At 48.6% G+C, this 12500-nt stretch overlaps 1 protein-coding gene across 1 annotated transcript in view; it reads left to right on the top strand.

The window, feature by feature from the left end:
* Positions 1–12500, top strand: part of LOC118366619 (unconventional myosin-XVI-like) — a 332663-nt gene that overhangs the window by 225078 nt on the left and 95085 nt on the right. The window contains exons 26-27 of the mRNA XM_052493304.1: positions 2691–2774; positions 4094–4299. Coding sequence (XP_052349264.1) covers positions 2691–2774; positions 4094–4299 — 290 coding nt within the window. The remainder of the gene's footprint in view (positions 1–2690; positions 2775–4093; positions 4300–12500) is intronic.

Below are 12500 nucleotides of genomic sequence, written 5' to 3'. Positions count from 1 at the left end.
CCCACTCCTACTCTTTATCTCTCTCGTCCCCTTCTACTCTTTATCTCTCTCCCACTCCTACTCTTTATCTCTCTCCCACTCCTACTCTTTATCTCTCTCTTCCCCTTCTACTCTTTATCTCTCTCCCACATCTACTCTTTATCTCTCCCTTCTCCTTCTACTCTTTATCTCTCTCCCACTCCTACTCTTTATCTCTCTCCCACTCCTACTCTTTATCTCTCTCCCACTCCTACTCTTTATCTCTCTCCCACTCCTACTCTTTATCTCTCTCCCACTCCTACTCTTTATCTCTCTCCCACTCCTACTCTTTATCTCTCTCCCACTCCTACTCTTTATCTCTCTCCCACTCCTACTCTTTATCTCTCTCCCACTCCTACTCTTTATCTCTCTCCCACTCCTACTCTTTATCTCTCTCCCACTCCTACTCTTTATCTCTCTCCCCCTTCTACTCTTTATCTCTCTCTTCCCCTTCTACTCTTTATCTCTCTCTTCCCCTTCTACTCTTTATCTCTCTCCCCTTCTACTCTTTATCTCTCTCCCCCTTCTACTCTTTATCTCTCTCTTCCCCTTCTACTCTTTATCTCTCTCCCACTCCTACTCTTTATCTCTCTCTTCCCCTTCTACTCTTTATCTCTCTCCCACTCCTACTCTTTATCTCTCTCTTCCCCTTCTACTCTTTATCTCTCTCCCACTTCTACTCTTTATCTCTCTCGTCCCCTTCTACTCTTTATCTCTCTCTTCCCCTTCTACTCTTTATCTCTCTCCCCTCCTACTCTTTATCTCTCTCTTCCCCTTCTACTCTTTATCTCTCTCCCACTCCTACTCTTTATCTCTCTCTTCCCCTTCTACTCTTTATCTCTCTCCCACTCCTACTCTTTATCTCTCTCTTCCCCTTCTACTCTTTATCTCTCTCCCACTCCTACTCTTTATCTCTCTCCCACTCCTACTCTTTATCTCTCTCTTCCCCTTCTACTCTTTATCTCTTTCTTCCCCTTCTACTCTTTATCTCTCTCTTCCCCTTCTACTCTTTATCTCTCTCCCTCCTACTCTTTATCTCTCTCTCCACTCCTACTCTTTATCTCTCTCTTCCCCTTCTCTCTTTATCTCTTTCTTCCCCTTCTACTCTTTATCTCTCTCCCACTCCTACTCTTTATCTCTCTTCCCCTTCTACTCTTTATCTCTCTCTTCCCTTTTATCTCTTTCTCTCTCCACTCCTACTCTTTATCTCTTTCTTCCCCTTCTACTTTTTCTCTCTCTTCCCCTTCTACTCTTTATCTCTCTCTTCCCCTTCTACTCTTTCTCTCTCCCCCTTCTACTCTTTATCTCTTTCTTCCCCTTCTACTTTTTCTCTCTCTTCCCTTCTACTCTTTATCTCTTTCTTCCCCTTCTACTCTTTATCTCTCTTTACTCTCTCTCTTTATCTCTCTCCCCCTTCTACTCTTTATCTCTCTCTTCCCCTTCTACTCTTTATCTCTCTCTTCCCCTTCTACTCTTTATCTCTCTCTTCCCCTTCTACTCTTTATCTCTCTCTTCCCCTTCTACTCTTTATCTCTCTCTTCCCCTTCTACTCTTTATCTCTCTCTTCCCCTTCTACTCTTTATCTCTCTCTTCCCCTTCTACTCTTTATCTCTTTCTTCCCCTTCTAGTCTTTATCTCTCTCCCACTCCTACTCTTTATCTCTCTCCCACTCCTACTCTTTATCTCTCTCTTCCCCTTCTACTCTTTATCTCTTTCTTACCCTTCTACTCTTTATCTCTCTCTTCCCCTTCTACTCTTTATCTCTCTCCCACTCCTACTCTTTATCTCTCTCTTCCCCTTCTACTCTTTATCTCTTTCTTCCCCTTCTACTCTTTATCTCTCTCCCACTCCTACTCTTTATCTCTTTCTTCCCCTTCTACTCTTTATCTCTTTCTTCCCCTTCTACTCTTTATCTCTCTCCCACTCCTACTCTTTATCTCTTTCTTCCCCTTCTACTCTTTCTCTCTCTTCCCCTTCTACTCTTTATCTCTCTCCCACTCCTACTCTTTATCTCTTTCTTCCCCTTCTACTCTTTATCTCTCTCTTCCCCTTCTACTCTTTATCTCTCTCCCACTCCTACTCTTTATCTCTCTCTTCCCCTTCTACTCTTTATCTCTCTCTCTCTCCCACTCCTACTCTTTATCTCTCTCTCTCTCCCACTCCTACTCTTTCTCTCTCTGCCCTTCTACTCTTTATCTCTCTCTTCCCCTTCTACTCTTTATCTCTCTCTCTCTCCCCCTCCTACTCTTTATCTCTCTCTTCCCCTTCTACTCTTTATCTCTCTTCCCCTTCTACTCTTTATCTCTCTCTTCCCCTTCTACTCTTTATCTCTCTCTCTCTCCCACTCCTACTCTTTATCTCTCTCTCTCTCTCCCACTCCTACTCTTTATCTCTCTCTCTCTCCCTCTCCTATTCTTTATCTCTCTCTCCCACTCCTACTCTTTCTCTCTCTCTCTTCCCCTTCTATTCACTATCTCTCTCTTCCACTCCTACTCTTTTTCTCTTCCACTTCTACTCTATCTATCTATCTCTCTCTCTCAATTAAATTCAAGGGCTTTCTTGGCATGGAAAACATGTGTTAACATTGCCAAAGCAAGTGAGGTAGATAATATATAAAGTGAATATCTCTCTCTCTCTCTCTCTCTTCCCCTTCACCTCTTTCTCTCTCTCAGCTCTTGAAGAAGAAGAAGGGAGCGACCTCTTTCCTGCAGAGGCTGGAGAGGTGTGGTCCAGTTACGGTCGCTGTGCAGCTGAGGGTAAGCAGTAGCACTGGACCAAACCTCAACCATAACACAAACACTTTCTCCAGTAGGGATCCACTCACCTCAACCTAAACAATAATGTCATTCTACCTCTCTAGCTGACCATGACCCTGTCTGCATAGAGTACTTTCCTCTGGTCACTGGTATAGGGAATAGGGGGCCATTTTGGATGCGACCCCTGATCTCTGAACCACAACAAATGACAAAAGACGTCTATAAAATGTGGTAGTAATCTGTAGTTGATCCATGTGAAACAACATTCATTTAGATGGATCCCTTGAATGAGAGCAGTGTGGTGCCAGCAGACCAGAACTGTGGTCTAACAGTGAATGGAGAGAAGGAGAGAGATAAGGAGAGAGAGAAGGAGAGGGGGAGAGGGAGAGAGGGAAAGAGGGAGGGGAAAAGAGAGAGAGAGGAGGGAAGGAGGGCGGGAGAGAGAGAGAAGAGAGAATGAGAGTGTGGGATGAAGAATCACGCTGTACCCAGTCAAGCATAAAGCCCTCTGAATGTATGAATGAACAATGAACAACGGGATCTGTGTGTGTGTGTGAGCGTGTGTGAGCGTGCATGTGTGCGTGCGTGCGTCTGACGTTATGGCTAGCAGTACAGTAGCCTACTAATACACACGTACAGTACAGAGCGATGTAATTAAGGAGTGGTAAGAAACAGAAATGTGTGTGTGGCGTGTTCGAGTGGCGCCGGTGTATTTAGTGTCTGAGAAACACACTCACCCAGCCTTAGTCAGGGTAAAGAGGCCTTTGTGTTGCTGGTCTCTACAGAGGCAACACACCCTAAGCAATCAGACTACTTCATCACACACATACTCCATGACATCACTCCTCCCTCACTGTTGTCTTGGCGACCGCTGACCACACCAAGGGAACCCCGACCATGACACCCCCCCCCCTTCACAAACACACACACACACACACCTTCCTCTGTGTGGAGAAGTTATGTGTTCAGTTCAGTCCTAAGAGCTCTACTGTAGACACAGTACTTGCCAGGCCTACAGATCTCTATAGACTATACAGTATGGCATCAAATGGGTGAGGAACTATTCCAGGTTGAGGAACTCTTCCAGGTTGAGGAACTCTTCCAGGTTGAGGAACTATTTCAGGTTGAGGATCTATTTCAGGTTGAGGAACTATTCCAGGTTGAGGATCTATCCATATTGAAGCTGATACCAATGCCATTGCTTTCACATGTTTGAACGTGATAAGGGCTAGGACTGAGGAAAAGGTTCAACTCCATTTCCATGTGCATAAGGAACATGAACTTCAACATGAAACAATATCCCCCCCTCCCCCTTTCAGAACTCTCTGTCAGAGGTGGTCAGTAAGCTACAGGCGTGCACCCCTCACTTTGTGGAGTGTGTACGTCCCAACAGCAGTGACATGGCGGACAGCTTTGACAGTTGCCACGTGTCTACCCAGCTGCAGTACGTCGGGGTGCTGGAGATGGTCCGGATGATCCGCTATGGCTACCCTGTACGCCTGCCCTTCAACAGCTTCCTCACCAGGTAGGTACCACCATACCGTGCCTGCTGCTCCTGTAGACCTTGAAGAGGGAGGACAGACATGGCACTGATTCATAATGGATTTGTATTGTCAGGTTCCGTTTCAGCCCCGACAGCCCTTTCCCCATAGTTTGCAGATCTGAAGGAATCCAAACGGTGTAAAAGGATGTGGATGGCTCAATCTTGTCTTTCAATTAGGTTTGAGAAGCTTCTCCCACTTATCCAATATTTTCAGATCTGTGAACACTGAAGAGGTAGGGGCTAGGTGAATGGGCTATGGGCTGAAATGGAACCAGGCCTGTGAGTGTGGTGGGTCACTGTGTGATGGAAGTCTGTGTGATGGGAGAATGTGTCCTCTCTATAGAGGTATGTGTGATGGGGGATGTGTCCTCTCTGTAAAGGTCTGTGTGATGGGGGATGTGTCCTCTCTGTAAAGGTCTGTGTGATGGGGGATGTGTCCTCTCTGTAAAGGTCTGTGTGATGGGGGATGTGTCCTCTCTGTAAAGGTCTGTGTGATGGGGGATGTGTCCTCTCTGTAAAGGTCTGTGTGATGGGAGAATGTGTCCTCTCTATAGAGGTCTGTGTGATGGGGGATGTGTCCTCTCTGTAAAGGTCTGTGTGATGGGAGAATGTGTCCTCTCTATAGAGGTCTGTGTGATGGGAGAATGTGTCCTCTCTATAGAGGTCTGTGTGATGGGAGTATTTTTTTATTTTATTTTTTATTTTTTTATTTCACCTTTATTTAACCAGGTAGGCTAGTTGAGAACAAGTTCTCATTTGCAACTGTGACCTGGCCAAGATAAAGCATAGCAGTGTGAACAGACAACACAGAGTTACACATGGAGTAAACAATTAACAAGTCAATAACACAGTAGAAAAAATGGGCAGTCTATATACAATGTGTGCAAAAGGCATGAGGAGGTAGGCGAATAATACAATTTTGCAGATTAACACTGGAGTGATAAATGATCAGATGGTCATGTACAGGTAGAGATATTGGTGTGCAAAAGAGCAGAAAAGTAAATAAATAAAAACAGTATAAAACAGTATGGGAATGAGGTAGGTGAAAATGGGTGGGCTATTTACCTATAGACTATGTACAGCTGCAGCGATCGGTTAGCTGCTCTGATAGCTGATGTTTGAAGTTGGTGAGGGAGATAAAAGTCTCCAACTTCAGCGATTTTTGCAATTCGTTCCAGTCACAGGCAGCAGAGTACTGGAACGAAAGGCGGCCAAATGAGGTGTTGGCTTTAGGGATGATCAGTGAGATACACCTGCTGGAGCGCATGCTACGGATGGGTGTTGCCATCGTGACCAGTGAACTGAGATAAGGCGGAGCTTTACCTAGCATGGACTTGTAGATGACCTGGAGCCAGTGGGTCTAGCGACGAATATGTAGTGAGGGCCAGCCGACTAGAGCATACAAGTCGCAGTGGTGGGGGTGTGTATAAGGATGGCACTTTAGTGACAAAAGTGTTGGAAGCCATTTTGTAGATGACATCGCCAAAGTCGAGGATCGGTAGGATAGTCAGTTTTACTAGGGTAAGCTTGGCAGCGTGAGTGAAGGAGGCTTTGTTGCGGAATAGAAAGCCGACTCTTGATTTGATTTTCGATTGGAGATGTTTGATGTGAGTCTGGAAGGAGAGTTTGCAGTCTAGCCAGACACCTAGGTACTTATAGATGTCCACATATTCAAGGTCGGAACCATCCAGGGTGGTGATGCTAGTCGGGCATGCGGGTGCAGGCAGCGATCGGTTGAAAAGCATGCATTTGGTTTTACTCGCGTTTAAGAGCAGTTGGAGGCCACGGAAGGAGTGCTGTATGGCATTGAAGCTCGTTTGGAGGTTAGATAGCACAGTGTCCAATGACGGGCCGAAAGTATATAGAATAGTGTCGTCTGCGTAGAGGTGGATCAGGGAATCGCCCGCAGCAAGAGCAACATCATTGATATATACAGAGAAAAGAGTCGGCCCAAGAATTGAACCCTGTGGCACCCCCATAGAGACTGCCAGAGGACTGGACAGCATGCCCTCCGATTTGACACACTGAACTCTGTCTGCAAAGTAATTGGTGAACCAGGCAAGGCAGTCATCCGAAAAACCGAGGCTGTTGAGTCTGCCGATAAGAATATGGTGATTGACAGAGTCGAAAGCCTTGGCGAGGTCGATGAAGACGGCTGCACAGTACTGTCTTTTATCGATGGCGGTTATGATATCGTTTAGTACCTTGAGTGTGGCTGAGGTGCACCCGTGACCGGCTCGGAAACCAGATTGCACAGCGGAGAAGGTACGGTGGGATTCGAGATGGTCAGTGACCTGTTTGTTGACTTGGCTTTCGAAGACCTTAGATAGGCAGGGCAGGATGGATATAGGTCTGTAACAGTTTGGGTCCAGGGTGTCTCCCCCTTTGAAGAGGCGGCAGCTTTCCAATCCTTGGGGATCTCAGACGATATGAAAGAGAGGTTGAACAGGCTGGTAATAGGGGTTGCGACAATGGCGGCAGATAGTTTCAGAAATAGCGGGTCCAGATTGTCAAGCCCAGCTGATTTGTACGGGTCCAGGTTTTGCAGCTCTTTCAGAACATCTGCTATCTGGATTTGGGTAAAGGAGAACCTGGAGAGGCTTGGGTGAGGAGCTATGTGTCCTCTCTGTAAAGGTCTGTGTGATGGGAGGATGTGTCCTCTCTGTAAAGGTCTGTGTGATGGGAGAATGTGTCCTCTCTATAGAGGTCTGTGTGATGGGAGAATGTGTCCTCTCTATAGAGGTCTGTGTGATGGGGGATGTGTCCTCTCTGTAAAGGTCTGTGTGATGGGAGAATGTGTCCTCTCTATAGAGGTCTGTGTGATGGGGGATGTGTCCTCTCTATAGAGGTCTGTGTGATGGGGGATGTGTCATCTCTATAAAGGTCTGTGTGATGGGAGGATGTGTCATCTCTATAGAGGTCTGTGTGATGGGAGTATGTGTCATCTCTATAAAGGTCTGTGTGATGGGAGTATGTGTCATCTCTATAAAGGTCTGTGTGATGGGAGTATGTGTCATCTCTATAAAGGTCTGTGTGATGGGAGTATGTGTCCTCTCTGTAAAGGTCTGTGTGATGGGAGTATGTGTCCTCTCTATAAAGGTCTGTGTGATGGGATGATGTGTCCTCTCTATAAAGGTCTGTGTGATGGGAGAATGTGTCATCTCTATAAAGGTCTGTGTGATGGGAGGATGTGTCATCTCTATAAAGGTCTGTGTGATGGGATGATGTGTCATCTCTATAAAGGTCTGTGTGATGGGAGTATGTGTCCTCTCTATAAAGGTCTGTGTGATGGGAGGATGTGTCCTCTCTATAGAGGTCTGTGTGATGGGAGTATGTGTCATCTCTATAAAGGTCTGTGTGATGGGAGTATGTGTCCTCTCTGTAAAGGTCTGTGTGATGGGAGTATGTGTCCTCTCTATAGAGGTCTGTGTGATGGGAGTATGTGTCATCTCTGTAAAGGTCTGTGTGATGGGAGTATGTGTCCTCTCTATAAAGGTCTGTGTGATGGGATGATGTGTCCTCTCTGTAAAGGTCTGTGTGATGGGGGATGTACTGTAGCAGCACAGGGAGCATCATACCCTGTCTTCTCCATGTCTTCTCCCTGGACTCTCCCTTGCCATCTAACAGCCTTCTCCATGTCTTCTACCTGCCTTCTCCATGTATTCTCCCTGTCTTCTCCCTGACATCTCCCTATCTTCTCCCTGCACTCTGACCTGACCTGTCTACTCCCTGCCTTCTCCCTTGCCATCTACCTATCTTCTCCCTGCACTCTCCCTTGCCATCGACCTGTCTACTCCCTGCCTTCTCCCTTGCCATCTACCTATCTTCTCCCTGTCTTCTCCCTGACATCTCCCTATCTTCTCCCTGCACTCTCCCTTGTCATCTACCTATCTTCTCCCTGCCTTCTCCCTTGCCATCGACCTGTCTACTCCCTGCACTCTCCCTTGCCATCGACCTGTCTACTCCCTGCACTCTCCCTTGCCATCTACCTATCTTCTCCCTGCCTTCTCCCTGCCATCTCCCTATCTTCTCCCTGCACTCTCCCTTGCCATCTCCCTATCTTCTCCCTGCACTCTCCCATGCCATCTACCTATCTTCTCCCTGCCTTCTCCATGCCATCTCCCTATCTTCTCCCTGCACTCTCCCTTGCCATCTCCCTATCTTCTCCCTGCACTCTCCCTTGCCATCGACCTGTCTACTCCCTGCAATCTCCCTTGCCATCTACCTATCTTCTCCCTGCACTCTCCCTTGCCATCTACCTATCTTCTCCCTGCACTCTCCCTTGCCATCTACCTATCTTCTCCCTGCACTCTCCCTTGCCATCGACCTGTCTACTCCCTGCCTTCTCCATGCCATCTCCATGCCATCTCCATGCCTCTCCTCATCATATCTTCTCCCCATATCTTCTCCTGCACCTTGCCATCTCCATCTTCTCCCTGCATCTACCTGCCATCTCCTATCTTCTCCTGCACTCTCCCTGCCATCTCCATTTCTTCTCCCTGCCTTCTCCTTGCCTTCTCCATGCCATCTCCATGCCATCTCCATGCCATCTCCATGCCATCTACCTGCCATCTCCCTTACCATCTACCTGCCATCTCCATTTCTTCTCCCTGCCTTCTCCCTGCACTCTACCTGCCTTCTCCCTTGCCATCTACCTGCCATCTCCATTTCTTCTCCCTGCCTTCTCCCTGCACTCTACCTGCCTTCTCCCTTGCCATCTACCTGCCATCTCCCTGCCTTCTCCATGCCATCTACCTGCCTTCTCCCTGCCTTCTCCATGCCATCTACCTGCCTTCTCCATGCCATCTACCTGCCATCTACCTGCCATCTCCCTTGCCATCTACCTGCCTTTCCATGTATTCTCCCTGTCTCCTCCCTGCCTTCTCCCTATCTTCTCCCTGCCATCTATCTACCTGTCTTCTCCCTGCCTTCTCCATGCCATCTCCCTTACCATCTCCCTTGCCATCTTCCTATCTTCTCCCTGCCATCTCCCTATCTTCTCCCTGCCTTCTCCCTGCCATCTCCCTATCTTCTCCCTGCCATCTCCCTATCTTCTCCCTGCCTTCTCCCTGCCATCTCCCTGTCTTCTCCCTGCCTTCTCCCTGCCATCTCCCTATCTTCTCCCTGCCTTCTCCCTGCCATCTCCCTATCTTCTCCCTGCGCTCTCCCTTGCCATCTTCCTATCTTCTCTCTGCCATCTACCTGCCATCTCCCTTGTCATCTTCCTATCTTCTCTCTGCCATCTCCCTGCCATCTCCCTGCCTTCTCCCTTACCAGCTTCCTATCTTCTCTCTGCCATCTACCTGCCATCTCCCTTGTCATCTTCCTATCTTCTCTCTGCCATCTACCTGCCATCTCCCTTGTCGTCTTCCTATCTTCTCCCTGCCATCTCCCTGCCATCACCCTTACCAGCTGCCTATCTTCTCCCTGCCTTCTCCATGCCATCTCCCTTGCCATCTACCTGCCATGTACCTGCCATCTCCCTTACCAGCTTCCTATCTTCTCCCTGCCATCTACCTGCCATCTACCTGTCTTCTCCCTGCCTTCTCCATGCCATCTCCCTTACCATCTCCCTTGCCATCTTCCTATCTTCTCCCTGCCTTCTTCCTTCCTTCTCCCTGCCTTCTCCCTGCCTTCTCCCTGCCATCTCCCTGCCTTCTCCCTATCTTCTCCCTGCTTTCTCCCTGTCTTCTCCCTGCCTTCTCACTGCACTCTCCCTTGCCATCTACCTGTCATCTCCCTATCTTCTCCCTGCCTTCTTCCTTCCTTCTCCCTGCCTTCTCCCTGCCTTCTCCCTGCCATCTCCCTGCCTTCTCCCTGCCATCTCCCTATCTTCTCCCTGCCTTCTCCCTGCCATCTCCCTATCTTCTCCCAGCCTTCTCCCTGCCATCTCCCTATCTTCTCCCTGCCTTTCCCCTGTCTTCTCCTTGCCATCTCCCTATCTTCTCCCTGCCTTCTCCCTGCACTCTCCCTTGCCACATCTTCCTATCTTCTCCCTGCCTTCTCCCTGCGCTCTCCCTTGCCCTCTACCTGCCTTCTCCCTGCCATCTCCCTATCTTCTCCCTGCCATCTCCCTATCTTCTCCCTGCCTTCTCCCTGCACTCTCCCTTGCCATCTCTCTCTTTGTGTTTTTACAGCATACATTAGACTCTTGGTGGGGTCCCCACCCCCCACACATTAGACTCTTGGTGGGTTCCCCACCCCCCACACATTAGACTCTTGGTGGGTTCCCCATCCCCACACATTAGACTCTAGGTGGGTTCCCCACCCCCCACACAGTAGACTCTTGGTGGGTTCCCCACCCCCACACATTAGACTCTTGGTGGGTTCCCCACCCCCACACATTAGACTCTTGGTGGGTTCCCCACCCCCACACATTAGACTCTTGGTGGGTCCCCCCCACACACACCTACACACGTAATGCTCAGGTGAAAGTTACCAACTTAGAGTGGTTCTTCAGGTCAGCGTGACCTGGACAGAAGTACATCCTCTCGTTTACAGAGTCAACATGTCTCTCTCTCTCAATTGAATTCAAGGGCTTTACTGACATGGGAAACATATGTTGTCTTGCCATCTACCTGCCATCTCCCTTGCCATCTACCTGCCATCTAACTGCCTCCTCCCTGCCTTCTCCCTGACTTCTCCCTGCCATCTCCCTATCTTCTCCCTGTCTTCTCCCTGCCTTCTCCCTGCACTCTCCCTATCTCCTCCCTTCCTTCACCCTGCCTTCTCCCTGCACTCTCCCTATCTCCTCCCTTCCTTCACCCTGCCTTCTCCCTGCACTCTCCCTATCTCCTCCCTTCCTTCACCCTGCCTTCTCCCTGCTTTCTCCCTATCTTCTCAATGCCATCTTCCTGTCTTCTCCCTGCCTTCCCCATGCCATCTCCCCTGCCATCTCCCTTGCCATCTACCTGCCTTCTCCCTGCGCTCTCCCTTGCCATCTACCTGTCTTCTCCCTGCCTTCTCCATGCCATCTCCCTTGCCATCTACCTGCCATCTACCTGCCATCTCCCTTGTCATCTTCCTATCTTCTCTCTGCCATCTACCTGCCATCTCCCTTACCAGCTTCCTATCTTCTCCATGCCATCTCCCTTTCCATCTACCTGCCATGTACCTGCCATCTCCCTTACCAGCTTCCTATCTTCTCCCTGCCATCTACCTGCCATCTACCTGTCTTCTCCCTGCCTTCTCCATGCCATCTCCCTTACCATCTCCCTTGCCATATTCCTATCTTCTCCCTGCCATCTACCTGCCATCTACCTGCCTTCTCCCTATCTTCTCCCTGCTTTCTCCCTGTCTTCTCCCTGCCTTCTCACTGCACTCTCCCTTGCCATCTACCTGTCATCTCCCTATCTTCTCCCTGCCTTCTTCCTTCCTTCTTCCTTCCTTCTCCCTGCCTTCTCCCTGCCTTCTCCCTGCCATCTCCCTGCCTTCTCCCTGCCATCTCCCTGCCTTCTCCCTGCCATCCCCCTATCTTCTCCCTGCCTTCTCCCTGCCTTCTCCCTGCACTCTCCCTTGCCATCTCTCTTTGTTTTCTCATGATTTGGTTTGGTCTAATTGTGTTGCTGTCCTGGGGCTCTGTGGGCTGTGTTTGTGTTTGTGAACAGAGCCCCGGGACCAGCTTGCTTAGGGGACTCTTCTCCAGGTTCATCACTCTGTAGGTGATGGCTTTGTTATGGAAGGTTTGGGAATCACTTCATTTTAGGTGGTTGTAGAAATGATTGGCTCTTTTCTGGATTTTGATAATTAGCAGGTATTTACCTAATTTTGCTCTGCATGCATTATTTGGTGTTTTACGTTGTACACAGAGGATATTTTTGCAGAACTCTGCATGCAGAGTCTCAATTTGGTGTTTGTCCTATTTTAGGAATTATTGGTTGGTGAGCAGACCCCAGACCTCACAACCATAAACGGCAATGGGTTCTATAACTGATTCAAGTATTTTTAGCCAGATCCCAAGTTGTATGTTGATTTTTATGTTCCTTTTGATGGCATAGAAGTCCCTTCTTCCGTTGTCTCTCAGCTTTGTGGAATTGACCTGTGGCACTGATGTTTAGGCTGAGGTATGTATTGTTTTTTGTGTGCTCTAGGGCAACGGTGTCTAGATGGAATTTGTATTCATGGTCTCTCGCTCTCTCTCTCTCTCTCTCTTTCTCTCTCTCTCTTTCTACCTCTCTCTCTCT

This window comes from Oncorhynchus keta, chromosome 34 (assembly GCF_023373465.1).
Source record: "Oncorhynchus keta strain PuntledgeMale-10-30-2019 chromosome 34, Oket_V2, whole genome shotgun sequence".
Classification (NCBI taxonomy): domain Eukaryota; kingdom Metazoa; phylum Chordata; class Actinopteri; order Salmoniformes; family Salmonidae; genus Oncorhynchus; species Oncorhynchus keta.
Note: the sequence above shows the minus strand (reverse complement) of the source record. Positions and strands in the feature narration are given on the sequence as shown.